Genomic DNA, 15,855 nt, shown 5'->3' with positions numbered 1-15,855 from the left:
TCACCTGCCAACCCCCACTTCCCAGCATGCCCCTCTCCCTCCCCCTCCTGCTCACAACCGCAAGTCTCTGCGTCTGCGCACCTGCTTCTGTGTTTGGTTGCTGAGCTGTGTCTGTCTCTTTGCGATCCCATGAACTGAAGCACATCGGGCTTCCTTTTCCTTCACTGTCTCCCTGAGTTTGCTCAAACTCATGTCCATCTAGTCAGTGATGCCATCCCACCATCTTATCCGCTGCCACCCCTTTCTCCTCTTGCCCTCCGTCTTTCCTGGCATCAGGCTCTTTTTTTAATGAGTTGGTTCTTTGCATCAGATGACCAAAGTATTGGAGCTTCAGCAGCAGTCCTTCTCATGAATATTCTGGGTTGATTTCCTTTAGGATTGACTGGTTTGATCTCCTTGCTGTCCAAGGACTCTCAAGAGTCTTCTCCAGCACCATAATTCAGAAGCACCGATTCTTTCACATCCGTATGTGATTGCTGGAAAAACCACAGCCTTGACTATGTGGGCTTTTGTTGGCAAGCGATGCCTCTGACTTTTTAATACGCTGTCTAGGTTTGTCATAACTTTTCTTCCAAAGAGCAAGCATCTTTCAACTCGTGACTGCAGTCACCATCCGCAGTGGTTCTGAAGCCTAAGAAGATGGCGTGGCGCTGTTTCCACCTTATCTCCATCCATTTGCCATGACGTGATGGAGCTGGATGCCATAATCTTCATTTTTTTGAGTGTTGAATTTTAAGGCAGCTTTTTCACTCTCCTCTTTCACTTTCATCAAGAGGTTCTTTAGTTTGTCTTCACTTTCTGCCTTAAGGCTGGTGCCATCTGCATGTCTGAGGTTGTTGATAATTCTCTTGGCAATTTTAATTCGGGCTTGTGAGTCATCCAGCCGGCATTTCTCATGATGTACTCTGCATATAAGCTAAATAAGCAGGGTGACAATATACAGCCTCGACGTACTCCTTTCCCAATTTGGAACCAGTCCGTTGTTCCAAGTCCAGTTCTAGCTGTTGCTTTTTGTCCTGCATACAGGTTTCCTAGGAGGCAGGTCAGGTGTTCTGGTATTCCCATCTCTTTAAGAATACTCCGCAGTTTGTTGTGATCCACACAGTCAAAGGCTTTAGTATAGTCAGTGAAGCAGAAGTAGAGTCTTTTTTTTGGAATTCCCATGATTTTTCTATGATCCAGCGGATGTTGGCAATTTGATCTCTGGTTCTTCTGCCTTTTCTATAATCCAGCTGCTACATCTGGGAGTTCTTGGTTCACGAACTGCTGAAACCTCAGTCAGTTCAGTTCAGTCACTCAGTCGTGTCCGACTCTTTGCGACCCCATGAACCGCAGCATGCCAGGCCTCCCCGTCCATCACCATCTCCTGGAGTTCACTCAGACTCACGTCCATGGAGTCGGTGATGCCGTCCAATCATCTCATCGTCTGTCGTCCCCTTCTCCTCCTGCCTTCAGTCTTTCCCAGCATCAGGGTCTTTTCAAATGAGTCAGTTCTTCACATCAGGTGACCAAAGTATTGGAGTTTCAGCTTCAGCATCAGTCCTTCCAGTGAATGTTCAGGACTGATTTCCTTTAGGATGGACTGGTTGGGTCTCTTTGTAGTCTAAGGGACTCTCAAGAGTCTTCTCCAACACCACAGTCCAAAAGCATCAGTTCTTTGGTGCTCAGCTTTCTTTATCGTCCAACTCTCACGTTCGTACACGACTACTGGAAAAACCACAGCTTTGACTAGATGGACCTTTGTTGGCAAAAAAGAAAAACAAACACAACACCTTTGTTGGCTGAAACCTAGCTTGGAGAATTTTGAGCATAATCTAGCATGTGAAATGAGCACAATTGTATGCTAATTTGAACATTCTTTGGCATTGCCCTTCTCTGGGATTGGAATGAAAACTGACCTTTTCCAGTCCTGTGGCCTCTGCTGAGTTTTCCAAATTTGCCGGCATATTGAGTGCAGCACTTTCACAGCATCATCTTTTAGGATTTGAAGTAGCTCAGCTGCATCCAGCTGAACTACTTTTTGAAGATTTTCATCAACTAAAAATGAAACCCTGTATCTATTAGTAGTCACTTCCCATTCCTCCATTCCCCTAGCCTCTGGCAAAGACTAATATATTCTGTCTCCTTATATTAGTCTATTCCAGACATTTCATCCAAATGGACTCCTACAAGATGTGGGAGTTTGTGTTTTTAGGGCCCCTCCATGTTATGCAAGCATCAGGATTTCATTGCTTTATTATCAAAGGTGGTTCCGTCGTGTGGGTGCCCCGCTTCTGTCTGTACTTCGTCAGGTGGCCGTTTTGGGGCTGTCTCCGCTGGTTCACATCAGGAATGCTGCTGCTGTGGACATTTGTGCACGAACCTTGTGTGGAGTCTGTTCTCGTTTCTCTTAGATGTGCACCTAGGGGTGGAGTTTCTGGGTCATACGGTAACTCTGTGTTTAACCTTTTGAAGAACTGCCAAATTGGTTTCCAAAGTGGTTGCAACATTTTACACCCCGCCAGGAGTGTACCAATGTTCCAAACTGTCTACATCCTCACCAGCCCTTGGGCTTCCCAGGTGGCACTAGTAGTGAAGGACCCGCCTGTCAGTGCAGAAGGTGAGCGTTCGATCCCTGGGTTGGGAAGATCCCTTGGAGCAGGAAATGACACCCCACTCCAGTGTTCTTGCCTGGAAAGTCCCAGGGGCAGAGGAGCCTGGTGGGCTGTAGTTCACAGAGCTGCAAAGAGTCAGACGTGACAGAGTGACTGAGCATACCCATACATGTCACCAACACTTGTCTGTCTTTTTAATTTTAATCATCGTAGTAAAATTCATTTTTAAATTTAACCAGCCAACCATGAAGTGAAGTGGTTTCATTTTAGCTTTGATTTGTATTTTCCATGAGAAATAGATGGGGAAACAGTGGAAACATTGTCAGACTGTATTCTTTTGGGCTCCAAAATCACTGCAGATGGTGACTGTAGCCATGAAATTAAAAGACGCTTACTCCTTGGAAGAAAAGTTATGACCAACCTAGACAGCATATTGAAAAGCAGAGACATTACTTTGCCGACTAAGGTCCATCTAGTCAAGGCTATGGTTTTTCCTGTGGTCATGTATGGATGTGAGAGTTGGACTGTGAAGAAGGCTGAGTGCCGAAGAATTGATGCTTTTGAACTGTGGTGTTGGAGAAGACTCTTGAGAGTCCCTTGGACTGCAAGGAGATCCAACCAGTCGATCCTAAAGGAGATCAGTCCTGGGTGTTCATTGGAAGGAATGATGCTAAAGCTGAAGCTCCTGTACTTTGGCCACTTCATGCGAAGAGTTGACTCATTGGAAAAGACTCTGATGCTGGGAGGGATTGAGGGCAGGAGGAGAAGGGGACAACAGAGGATGAGATGGCTTGATGGCATCACTGACTTGATGGACATGAGTCTGAGTGAACTCCGGGAGTTGGTGATGGACAGGGAGGCCTGGCGAGCTGGGGTTCATGGGGTCGCAGAGAGTCGGACACGACTGAGCGACTGGACTGAACTGAAATGAACTGAACTGAGTGACTCATGATGCTGAGCGTCTCTTACATGACTGTCTACCATTTTCTATCTTCTTTAGATGAATATGTATTCAGATCCTTTGCCCAGTTAAAGATTAGGTTATTTGTCATTTTATTATTGACCTGTAAGATTTCTTTATACATTATGACCACTGGACCCTTACCAGATATTTCAGATGATTTGAGAATATTTTCTCACACTTCGTGAAGTATCCTGGTTTTTCTTTCCACTTTTGGTGTCATATCTAAGAATCCTTTACCTAACCCAAAGTGATGAAAATTTACTCCTGTGTTTTATAGTTTTGGCTCATATATTTAGGTCTGTGATCCATTTGGACTTCATTTTTGATGTGTGGTAGGGTCCAATTTGATTTTTTTGTCTGTGGATAGCCACTTGTCTCAGCACCCTTTGTTGCAAAGAGTATACTTTCTGCACTGAATTGCCTTGGCATATTTATTTTAAGAAATTTTGCATCATAAATATGAGTTTATTTCTAGATCATCAGTTCTATTTCATTGATCAATATGTCTGTCCTTTCGTAGGGGAAGTTTTAAAATCATGCTATCACTTTCCTTTATAGTTATTGGACTATATTTTATACTGGGTGAGCTGTAGTGATTTGTGTTTTTAGAAAAATCAATCTATTTCGTCCATGTCGTCTGATGCATTTAGAGTTGTCTGCAGTGTTCCTCAATCACCCTTTTAATGTTTCTTGGGTCAGTCGTGTGGTTCCCTGTTTCATTATTGATATTGATAATTTATGTCTTCTCTTTTTCTTGCTCAGTATTGCCAGAGGTATGTCAATTTTACTGTGTTTTCCAAGAGCGAACTTTTTCAAAAATTGGTTTTCTCTATTGTTTGTATTTTCATCTTCGTTGGTTTCTGTTTTTATCTTCGTTGTTCACTTTCTTCTGCTTGATTTGAGTTCGTTTTGCACTTCCTTTTCTAAATGCTTCAGGAGAAGCTTAGATTATTGGTTTGAGACTTTTCCTTCTTTTGTAAAGTGTTTAGTAACACAAATCCCTTCCTACAATTGCTTTAGCCATGTCGTTCAGATTTGATGTCTTATATTTTCATTTTCATTCAGTTCAGAATTTTAGAATTTCCTGGAGAATTCCTCTTTGATACATACATTATTTAGAATGTGTTTGGAGAGTTTCCTATCATCTTTCTGTTACTTGTCTCTTGTTTGATTTTATTAGGATTAGAGAGCATACTAAATTGGAAAAACTTTTCAATTCTTTTAGGGTTATTGAGACTTTTTTATGGCTCAGGATATGGTCTGTCTCCGCATAAGTGTCGGGTACACTTGAGAAGAGTGTTTGTAACTTGTTATTGTGAGCTGTGTGTATAAATGTCAGCTAAATCCTGTTGGCTGATGGCGAGCTCTCTCTCACCCTTGCTGACCCCCTGTCTGGCTGCCTTACCAGTTTCTGAGAGAGAGGTGTTGGAGTTTCCAGCTGTGGTTGTGCGCTTGCCGTTTCTCCTCTCCGTTCTGTCAGCGTCTGCTTCACGCGTGTTACAGTTCATTTGTTAGGCATCTACACATTTAGAATCTCTAAATGTCTTCTTGATGAACTGACCGTTTTATCATTATAATATATCCCCCAATTTTTGAAAGTTCTCTTAATGCCACTTCAGTTTTATGAAAGACGTACATTAGTGCTTTTTCCCACTAACCAAAAGAAACCCGTGGAGGATTTATGCTTTTGTGAAACAAGGTGAAAAGAGAAAATAGTATTCAGCGTTTGTTTTGGAGCAAGCTATTATAGTGGCAGTGTGCCCCCCAAGCAGCAAGAGTGGCACTGCCAAGCTCATCCCTGGGCACTACACTAGCGCCTCAGCACCAGACAGGCCATAACTTCGCTGTGTCTGGGAGCATCTGTGCTTTATCTCAGTTTCTTTTCTGTATCTGTTAGCACATGGTATCCTGTGGTGACTGATTATTTCTTTGCTTTACACCATTGTGGCTTAGAAAGGCTCATAGGAAGGCACTGCTTTCAGACTGTGGGGAAACCTGTATATGTTCCTGTGTCTCTGGAGACATTGTTTGGTTCTAAGGTCTCCTTTATCTAATTTAATATAGCTACTACAGTTTTCATTTGACACATGTTTATGTGATGTTTCTTTTTCCATATTTCACTTTCAACCTGCCTATCTATCACGTGAAAGTCGCTCAGTCACGTCCAACTCTTTGCAACCCCGTGGACTGTAGCCTGCCAGGCTCCTCTGTCCATGGAATTCTCCAGGCCAGAATACTGGAGTGGGTAGCTATTCCCTTCTCCAGGGGATCTTTCCAACCCAGGGATCGAACCCAGGTTTGCTCTCCCGCATTGTGGGCGGGTTCTTTACCATCTGAGCCACCAGGGAAGCCCAAGAACCCTGGAGTGGATAGCCTGTCTCTTCTCCAGAGGATCTTCCTGACCCAGGAATCGAACCGGGGTCTCCTGCTTTGCAGGTGGATTCTTTACCAGCTGAGCTACCTGCCTAAATTGTTATATTTGAAATGAGTTTCTTGTAGACAAAACAACGTTGGGTCATGTTTTTAAATTCAGTAGCTACTCTTTGTCTTTTAATTCATTTATCCAAAGCATTAACATATAATGTAATTATTGATATGTTAAAGCTCACATATGCCATTTTGTTTATTTATTTTTTATTTGCTGTTTGTTTTAGCTTTTTGTTTGTTTTCTTTTTCATGCCTTTTTGGAAAAAAATTTCATTTTCATTTACCTAGCTGTTTTTACTCTTGCCTGGAAGATCCCATGGACAGAGGAGCCTGGTGGGCTGCAGTCCATGGGGTCGCTAAGAGTTGGATATGACTGAGCAACATCACTTTCACTTTTCACTTTCATGAATTGGAGAAGGAAATGGCAACCCACTCCAGTGTTCTTGCCTGGAGAATCCCAGGGACGGGGGAGCCTGGTGGGCTGCCATCTATGGGGTCGCACAGAGTCAGACACGACTGAAGCAACTTAGCAGCAGCAGCAGCAACAGCTGTTTTTAAGTGTATCTCTGCTCTTTTAGTAGTTGCTGTATATCTTATTCTATGATAGATAGAGTGCCTGATGAACTATGGACAGAGGTTTGCGACATTGTACAGGAGACAGGGATCAAGACCGTCCCCATGGAAAAGAAATGCAAAAAGGCAAAATGGCTGTCTGAGGAGGCCTACAAATAGCTGTGAAAAGAAGAAAAGTGAAAAGCAAAGGAGAAAAGGAAAGATATAAGCATCTGAATGCAGAGTTCCAGACTAGCAAGAGAGATAAGAAAGCCTTCTTCAGCGATCAATGCAAAGAGATAGAGGAAAACAACAGAATGGGAAAGACTAGAGATCTCTTCAAGAAAATTAGAGATACCAAGGGAACATTTCATGCAAAGATGGGCTCGATAAAGGACAGAAATGGTAGGGACCTAACAGAAGCAGAAGATATTAAGAAGGGGTGGCAAGAATACACAGAAGAACTGTACAAAAAAGATTTTCACGACCAAGATAATCACAATGGTGTGGTCACTCACCTAGAGCCAGACATCCTGGAATGTGAAGTCAAGTGGGCCTTAGAAAGCATCACTACAAACAAAGCTAGTGGAGGTGATGGAATTCCAGTGGAGCTATTTCAAATCCTGAAAGTTGATGCTGTGAAAGTGCTGCACTCAGTATGCCAGCAAATTTGAAAAGCTGAGCAGTGGCCACAGGACTGGAAAAGGTCAGTTTTCATTCCAATCCCAAAGAAAGGCAATGCCAAAGAATGCTCAAACTACCGCACAATTGCACTCATCTCAGAGGCTAGTAAAGTAACGCTCAAAATTCTCCAAGCCAGGCTTCAGCAATACGTAAACCGTGAACTTCCAGATGTTCAAGCTGGTTTTAGAAAAGGCAGAGGAACCAGAGATCAAATTGCCAACATCCGCTGGATCATGGAAAAAGCAAGAGAGTTCCAGAGAAACATTTATTTCTGCTTTATTGACTATGCCAAAGCCTTCGACTGTGTGGATCACAATAAACTGTGGAAAATTCTGAGAGAGATGGGAATACCAGACCACCTGACCTGCTTCTTGAGAAACCTATATGCAGGTCAGGAAGCACCAGTTAGAACTGGACATGGAACAACAGACTGTTTCCAAATAGGAAAAGGAGTACGTCAAGGCTATATATTGTCACCCTGCTAATTTAACTTCTATGCAGAGTACATCATGAGAAATACTAGGCTGGAAGAAGCACAAGCTGGAATCAAGATTGCTGGGAGAAATATCAATAACCTCATATATCCCAATGACACCACCCTTATGGCAGAAAGTGAAGAGGAACTGAAGAGCCTCTTGATGAAAGTGAAAGAGGAGAGTGAAAAAGTTGGCTTAAAGCTCAACATTCAGAAAATGAAGATCATGGCATCTGTCCCATCACTTCATGGGAAATAGATGGGGAAACAGTGGAAACAGTGTCAGACTTTATTTTTCTGGGCTCCAAAATCACTGCAGATGGTGACTGTAGCCATGAAATTAAAAGACGCTTACTCCTTGGAAGAAAAGTTATGACCAACCTAGATGGCATATTAAAAAGCAGAGACATTCCTTTGCCAACAAAGGTCAGTCTAGTCAAGGCTATGGTTTTTCCAATGGTCATGTATAGATGTGAGAATTGGACTGTGAAGACAGCTGAGTGCTGAAGAATTGATGCTTTTGAACTGTGGTATTGGAGAAGAGTCTTGAGAGTCCCTTGGACTGCAAGGAGATCCAACCAGTCCATTCTAAAGGAGATCAGTCCTGGGTGTTCATTGGAAGGACTGATGCTAAAGCTGAAACTCCAATACTTTGGCCACCTCATGTGAAGAATTGACTCATTGGAAAAGACTTTGATGCTGGGAGGGATTGGGGGCAGGAGGAGAAGGGGACAACAGAGGATGAGATGGCGGGATGGCATCACCGACTTGATGGACATGAGTTTGGGTGAACTCTGGGAGTTGGTGATGGACAGGGAGGCCTGGCGTGCTGCGATTCATGGGGTTGCAAAGAGTCGGACACGACTGAGCGACTGAACTGAACTGAATTCAACTGATATCTTATTCTAATCTACTGGTGTCATAATAGTGTCAGTTCAAGTGACATATATACCCCTTCTTTACATTTCTTTATCCTCCCCTGTTTATAATACAATCATCTTAAACATTTCCTCTGCATATATTTATAACCATACCACAGTGTGTTACAATTTTTGTTTCCACTGTGAAAACATAATTTAGGAAACTCAGAAGGACGAATAAAATCCATCTAACTTTATTTTTGGGGTTCCCTTGTAGCTCAGTTGGTAAAGAATCCGCCTACAGTGCAGGAGACCCAGGTTCCATTCCTGGGTTGGGAGGATCCCCTGGAGAAGCAAATGGCAGTCCATTCCAGTGTTCTTGCTTGGAGACTCTCATGGAATGTAGCCTGCCTGCCAGGCTCATTTGTCCATGGAATTGCAAGAGTCGGACCTGACTTAGCGACTAAACCGCCACCACCTCCACCCTTATTTTCACTCTTTTCATTGTTTTCCTTCCTTCTCAGTGGTCAGGGATTCCTTTTTAAATCATTACTTTCTGCTTAGAGATTGTCATTGTCATTCTCTTAGGGTGGATATGCTGGCGACATTTCTCCCAGTCACCCTGCTTTTGTTAAGAGAATGTTTGATGTTCCTTTCATTCCTGAAGGCACATTTGCTGGGTGCAGGTGTTGGCTGACGGTTTCTTTCTCTGAGCACCTGGAAGGGAGTGTGCCACGTCATTCTGGCCTCAGTGGTTAGTGAGGAGAAATCTTTTGAATTGTGTCCCTCCATAAGCAAGGGGCCGTTTTTCTCTCGCCACCTTGAAGATGTTTAATCTGTGCTTAGTTTTTCTTGATTTGACAATGAAATATCGTGTGGATTTCTTTCAGTTTATTCTGTTTGGTATTCACTCAGCTTCTTGACTCTAGAGGTTGATGTCCCTTGCCAAATGTGGGGGTTTGTCAGCCATTGTTTCTTTGAGTACTGTTTGGCTTTCTCCCCTCTCTCCTGAGCTCGGCTGCTGTGACCTGTGAGCTGCTGTGACCTGTGACCTGTGAGCTGCTGTGACCTGTGACTGTCAGATGTTTTCTCGTTGACCCCCATGTTCTTGGGGCTCTGCTCTGCTCCTTCTTATTTGATCTTTAAAGTCTGCCTCTATACTGAGTAGTTGCTCTTCTTCTCTTTCACCGTCTATCGAGTCTTTCCTTTGGTGTCTGTATTGTTGTGCCTTTCCATTGAGACTTTAATTTTGATTTTTGTATTTTTCAGTTCTAAATTCTCCATTTGATTCTTCATTGTACCTTTTATTTGTTTGATGATACTATTTCTTTGTTGAGACTTTCTACTTTTTATATGTGTTTCAAATGTGCATACAATCACCCTTTGAAATATTTTTACAATGGCTGCTTTAAAATCTTTGTCAGATACGTCTATCATCTCTGTCATCTTAGTGTTGGTGATCTCTGGGGGTTCTCCAGAGAGATAAGGCAAACAAGACGTGTGTGTGTGTGTGTGTGTGTGTGTGTGTGCGTGTGTGTGAGACAGAGAGAAAGATCTCTATTATTAGGAACCGGCCCATGTGATTATGAAGGCTCTCAGGTGCGAGTGTGCAGTAAGTGTGGGCTGGCAGGCTCCTGCCCCGGTGGAGCCGGTGGTGCAGCTCCAGTTTGCAGGCAGCTGGAGGCCCAGTAGTGCCAATGGTGCAGATGAAGTCTGCGTTCTCTTGGGAGAATCCTCTCTTACTTCAAAGAGGGTCAGTTTTTTGTTGTATTATGTCCTTGAATTGATTGGATGAGGCCCACCACATTATGGAGAACTATCTGCTTTATTAATTAAAATGTTAATTTCATCCAGAAGCACACGTGGAGAACCATCCAGAATGTTTGGCTAGACATCTGGGCACCCCATGGCCCAGTCAAGTCGACACATGAAATTAGCCATCACAGCATCTAATTCTTTTGTTTGCTTTTTCTTCTTTATTTCACAGCATCTATTTTTTTGTTTTTTTGGTTGTTTTTAAAATTCAGTTTGTGCTCTTCCTGGTTCTTGTTTTGGCAAATGAGTGTCAATTGAAAGCTGAGCATTTTTGGCATTATATTCTCAGACCCTGGATCTTATTTAAACCCTCTGTTTTATCTGACTTTCTCTGACTTCTGCCAAGAGAAGCAGGGGTTGCTGCCTTGCTACTGCGAGGTGGGCGTACAAGGCTGGTTCCCCCACCTGGCCTCCACTGACGCATTGTGTGGGTGCTCTTCATTCTGCCGGTGGAGTGGGAATTCTGCCTCCCAACGTGCCTCTGGGGTGCTTCCCTGGTTGGGAGCGTTAGGCGTGCCTCGTCTCTGCTCTCCACATGGTCCATGCACATTACGTGCTGGGTCGGGGGGGGGGGGTGCGTGTGTGGCCTCATTACTGGGTGATGGTGAAAGTCTGACTTTCCCCTGGGCCACTCTGGCAGCAGCGTCTCATAGGGAGCGGGTAGTATGTCTTGTCGCTGCCGCCTGGGGGTGGAAGTGTAGGCTTTTTGTGTGGCCCCGACTGATATCACAGAGGTAGGGTGGGGAGGGGGCCGTGGGAGGATGTCCACCTCCCTACTTGTCTTTCTCTGAAATGTCGGTGGTTTAAGGGTGTTGGGAGGTTGGTTGCTGCCTTGTTAGAGTCTGGGGAGGGTGTTGTCTAGCTCCTCCTGGGTCTTTGCTGACCAGGGTGGAGGTGGCGTCATGTTTTTCCTGCCCTGTTTGGCTGGAATAGTGCAGTCATTGTCTGTCTTACTAGCTGGCCCCCTTCCTGGCCCTTTGGTGAGAGAGGGAGAGAGAGGGAGAGAGAGGGAGAGGGGGAGAGACAGAGAGAGGGGGAGAGAGAGGGGCGGGGGAGAGAGGGAGAGAGGGAGGGCGCGCACCCTGGCTTTGCTGCTGTGTTTATTGTCTGTGTCTCTTGGCATTTCCAGCTTGTAGGTTTTAAGAGCCCCAGGTCTGGGGTATATGAGGGAAAAACAAGACAGAAACACAGGGAACCCATCGTGTGTCCAGAGGTCCTGGCTGATCTGCTTTCTCTTCTCCCCTTTCTAGAGTCCTCTGTGAAATGTATATTTGCTCTAGATATAATGTTCAGGTTGTTACCCGTACTCAGTGGGAGAAACAGGGAAGACTGTCTGCTCCATCTTCCCGGAAGTGCAAGGCCTTGTTTGCTCCCTAAGACGAGAACAGGGTACTTTGGCTTCCGGTGGAAATGGTCCATTAGTGGGCATCGTGGAGCCAAAGCCCTGACCGAGTGGGTGGGAGGAGCTGAGGCGGCAGCACGTTTTTCCTTTCCTTAGAAGGAAGCTGGTTCTGAGGGTGCCCTTCAGGGAGGCTGGCGGCATTGGCGGTCATTGTAGCCCTTAGGTTGGGCTCTGTCTGGAGCTGGCAGAGGTTGGTCAGCGAACAGGGGTAGCGAGCAAAGTCAGATATCTGAGCGTCCCTTCTGGTCAAGGCCCGGGGTCCTTGGCAGCCAGCCTGGAGTCAGCGTCCAGGAATCAGAAGCCACAGGCGGCGGGCGGGCAGGGGCCTCAGGACTTGCAGGGGTGGAGTCTGCAGTTCTGCCCAGGCTGGGGCCACTGGAGGACAGTGGTCCCAGCAGCGGCACCTGGACGCCAGCCCAGCCTCAGGGCAGGGCCAGGACGCCCACTGCCCCTGTCCTGCTCAGGCCTGGCCCTTGGCTCGTGAGCTGCCTCTGAGCGGAGGGGCAGGGGGCCCGGTGGTTGCCTGCCCACATTGCCCACCCCCTTGGCTCACTTCTAGCAGCAGATTCGTGTGGAGAAAGAGGTCTCCCTCAGGCCCCTGAAAACAAAACAACAGTGGGAAAGAATCGGATGGAGAGAGCCTTATCCCTTTGTGGGCCGTGCTCTAAAAGCCCGAAGGCTTGGCGGGAGCCCCCCTGCGTCGGGTCGTTTAGACCCGGCCCGAGAGCGGGGTTCTGTCAGGCTCAGCTCCTCCCTGGGGGCAACAGCAGCGAGTTGCCTGCTTGTTGACGGGCTGTGGCCCAGGCTCCATGCGCTATACTGTGGGTGTGGCAGGAGACAGATCGGACTTGGACCTGGGGGTCCCTGGGCTTCACAGAGGAGGATTGTCTCTGAAGCTGCCAGGTGTGTCCAGCAGCCTGGGAGGCGGAGGGGAGGTGTCTAGGTGGGGCCCCCGGGGGGTGAAGCCCTTGGCTTCTTGGTGCTGCTGGACAGGTCAGGAGTACAAAGCTCCTGGGTCCTTTGGGGGCCCCCATCCTGGAGGGGGCAAGGGCAGGCAGGTGTAGTCTGGATTTCCTGTCTGGCCCCACCCGTGCCTGACTCTGCTGGTACCGAGAAGCCGGGGCGCTGTCCTGCCCACCGTCCTGCTCATCTGCTCTTGCTTCCAGACCAACGACGCGGCCGGCAACACCTGGAACTGGCTCTACTTTCTGCCCCTGATTATCATCGGCTCCTTCTTCATGCTCAACCTGGTGCTGGGCGTGCTCTCAGGGTAAGGGCCTCGCCGCTGCGTGCGCCTCTGTGCTTGCGGGCCAGGGCCGGGTGGTGGGACTGGACGAGGCCTGGGTGGTGTGGGGGAGGCGGGGCCAGCCTGGCCCTGGTTGGCTGTTCCTAGAGCCCTGAGCTCTAGCGAGCCTGCCCTTGGGCTGCCATCGGACCTCCCCCCTGGCCTCCTCGCCTCTAGCTCTTGGCCTTCGCCCCGGCCTCTGAGTCGGGAGGGGCTGCCGCTGCCTCTTACCTGGATTTGTGGGGGGGCTTCTGCAGGAGCAGCCCCGGGGGCCAGAGAGCCTTCGGCCGCAACACTGGAGAAGGAATGCGGCGGCCCCGGGCCTGCGCCCCAGCCCTGACCCCGGCTTACCCTCCTCTCTGGGCACCTGTCCCTGCTGACCTCACGGAGAGGACAAGTGAGGGCGCAGGGCAAGGTTCCCTCCTGGAGAAAGAGGTGCAGCAACCTGCGGCCCACTGCGCCCTCCTGGCCTACATGCGGCTGAGGCTGGAGAAGCGCTGCTGGCTTCAGGAAACCACCGGGGCTGGTGTCTGGGGCTCCCACTGTCCTCCGGGGCTGAGGAGGCTGTGTGGACAGAGCTAGAGGGCGTCTGGCTTGGCCGTGCCACCCTGCCCCACCTGGGCATCAGATCCCTGTAAAGCTGGGGGGGAGTGTTGCCATTCCTCTGGCATGAGGTAGGCTGGGGAGAGCCTGGGGGACCCAACGGGCAGCTGTCCTCTTGTCTGAGAAGGTGCCGCCACCGAAAGGGCAGTGTCTGGGCCAGTGCCCTGCTCGGCTCTGACGTGTGCCCCTGCCTCGCTCCCTCCTGTGAGGCTCTCATTGTCACTACGTGCCTTTCCGAGCCTCTCTGCCCGGGGCAGCCCCAGGGATGCTTGGAGCTCCCTGTCAGGTGGAGGCTGCAGTCTGAGCTGGGATGGGGAAGCCATGGGAGGCCTGGGCCCAGAGGAGGGTCTGGGGAGGGGGCAGCTCCACTGAGACGCAGGGGGACCAGCTTGGCAAGGAGGGTCATGCAGTCAGAGAACTGCTGGAGTGGAGGTGCGGAGAGTGTGGGGTCTGTGATGCAGGGAGCTCAGGGCTGGAGCCGCCAGGCTTGTGAGGAGGTGGGGAGGCTGGCAGGGCACGCGTGGGCCCTGCTCAGGGATGCTCTGGAGCACAGGAGGAGGATGGGGGTAGCCCGTGGAGCCTGGGGGAGGCCCGCGGACTTGGTGTCTCTCAGCCCTTCCCCCACCTGCGGGTGCTGGTTTCCTGACCGGTCTCAGCTGGCCCCAGGGTTCTCCTCCAGCCCCAGAAAGGCAGGAGACTGCACGGCCGCCTAGGCTGGTGATCACCACACGTGTGACTCTGTCTCGGCTGGACGAGGGCTGCCTGAGGCCAGCTTGGAGGTGGTTCAGCCTCACTCCTGTCCATGCCTTGGGCTCTCACCTTCCCAGCACCCGGAGAAGCAGAATGGGTCGCTCCGCTCACAGCCCTTCCTCCTGGAGGGGCAGAAGCCTGGGGAGGGGAGGCTCACAGCTGCCCCCAAGCACTGGGTGCCCGGCGGCTGGGTCAGCCGCTGCTGATGACTCTCAGGCCACCCGGGCAGTGTGGTCTCACCCCGTCCTGCCCTCAGGCCTCTGCACTCGGGTGTGGCCGGGGGGCTGGCCTGGTGGGGAGACCGTGAGGGGCCATGCAGCTCTTCAGTCCGGACTTGGGCGGGGTGAGATGTCCAGGAGGGAGCCATCCTCTCTCATGGCCAGGGCTGAGGTGGCTCAGGCCCTGCTAGATGGTGGTCTCAGGCTCGGGGTCCATCCTGGTCGGAGCCGAGCTCTCTCCCTGCCAGGGCTGTGAGAGGAGTCCCTCTGTCGAGCCCAGAAGCTGCTGCTCCTGAGGGAGAACAGCACGCTCTTCTGCCCTTGGAGCACGCCTGCCTGCACTTGGGCACCTGAGCTAAGGTGTGTGCGCGTGTGGTATGTGTGTGGTGTGTGTGCGCAGGGCTTCCTTCCGGCCCTTTGAGCCTAGAAGCTCCGCTAAGGTGGGGCAGGTGCTGAGGGCCCCGGGCTGCAGAGGGACCTCACAGCGCTGGACTGTCTCCCTGTCTCTGGCCGCCCTGAGCTGGTCTGGTTCCTCCCTGCCCCACTTCTAGCATGGCTGAGGGTCTGGACCAGCCGAAGAAGAAACGTGGCAGTCCTCTGGAGGGTTCTTGTCCATGAGCTCTCTGCACGTCTCTGTCCAGAGGACAGGGCCCCGCACTCAGAGGGTGTGCGCCCAAACCTGCTCTAGGCCGGGAGCGGTGGAGTCCCTCTTGGGGCACTGGGGAGCTGTCCCTGTGTGCCGCAGGGGCCGGAGCAGGGAGCGTTTGCCTGGGGTTTGTCAGTGCTCAGGTGGGCAGAGGCCAGGGTGGTGGGAGCCGCCTGGAGGGGTGGCCCGTGGCTCATTGCCCCTGTCCCGGCCTCTTCCTGGTTCCTGGTGTCTCTGGCTAGACAGGTAGGGCCTGTAGGTGAGCTTATACCCATCTGATCTGCCTCCCGCCCTGGCTTTGCTCATCACAGAGAGTTTGCCAAGGAGCGTGAGCGGGTGGAGAACCGCCGGGCCTTTCTGAAGCTCCGCCGGCAGCAGCAGATCGAGCGGGAGCTCAACGGGTACCTGGAGTGGATCTTCAAGGCCGGTGAGGACAGGGCTGTGTGGCGCTCCTGGCCTGGGCTCTGTTGGCTCCCTGCCCCCACTCCAGGGCCTTCCAGGAGCCAGCTCTGCTGGGGTGGGGGCTGCTTGCAGGAGGGCCATGTGAGGGGGGAGCAAGCCAGGCCCTCTTCATGGCACC

The 15,855-nt window shown here is 49.8% G+C and overlaps 1 protein-coding gene across 1 annotated transcript in view; it reads left to right on the top strand.

Annotated features, from left to right (window-relative positions):
• The window catches only part of CACNA1B (calcium voltage-gated channel subunit alpha1 B), a 210,466-nt gene that overhangs the window by 56,968 nt on the left and 137,643 nt on the right, over positions 1–15,855 (top strand). The window contains exons 7-8 of the mRNA XM_042245300.2: positions 12,940–13,043; positions 15,587–15,702. Of these exons, the coding sequence (XP_042101234.1) occupies positions 12,940–13,043; positions 15,587–15,702 (220 nt within the window). The remainder of the gene's footprint in view (positions 1–12,939; positions 13,044–15,586; positions 15,703–15,855) is intronic.

Source organism: Ovis aries, chromosome 3, assembly GCF_016772045.2.
Source record: "Ovis aries strain OAR_USU_Benz2616 breed Rambouillet chromosome 3, ARS-UI_Ramb_v3.0, whole genome shotgun sequence".
Taxonomy (NCBI): domain Eukaryota; kingdom Metazoa; phylum Chordata; class Mammalia; order Artiodactyla; family Bovidae; genus Ovis; species Ovis aries.
Note: the sequence above shows the minus strand (reverse complement) of the source record. Positions and strands in the feature narration are given on the sequence as shown.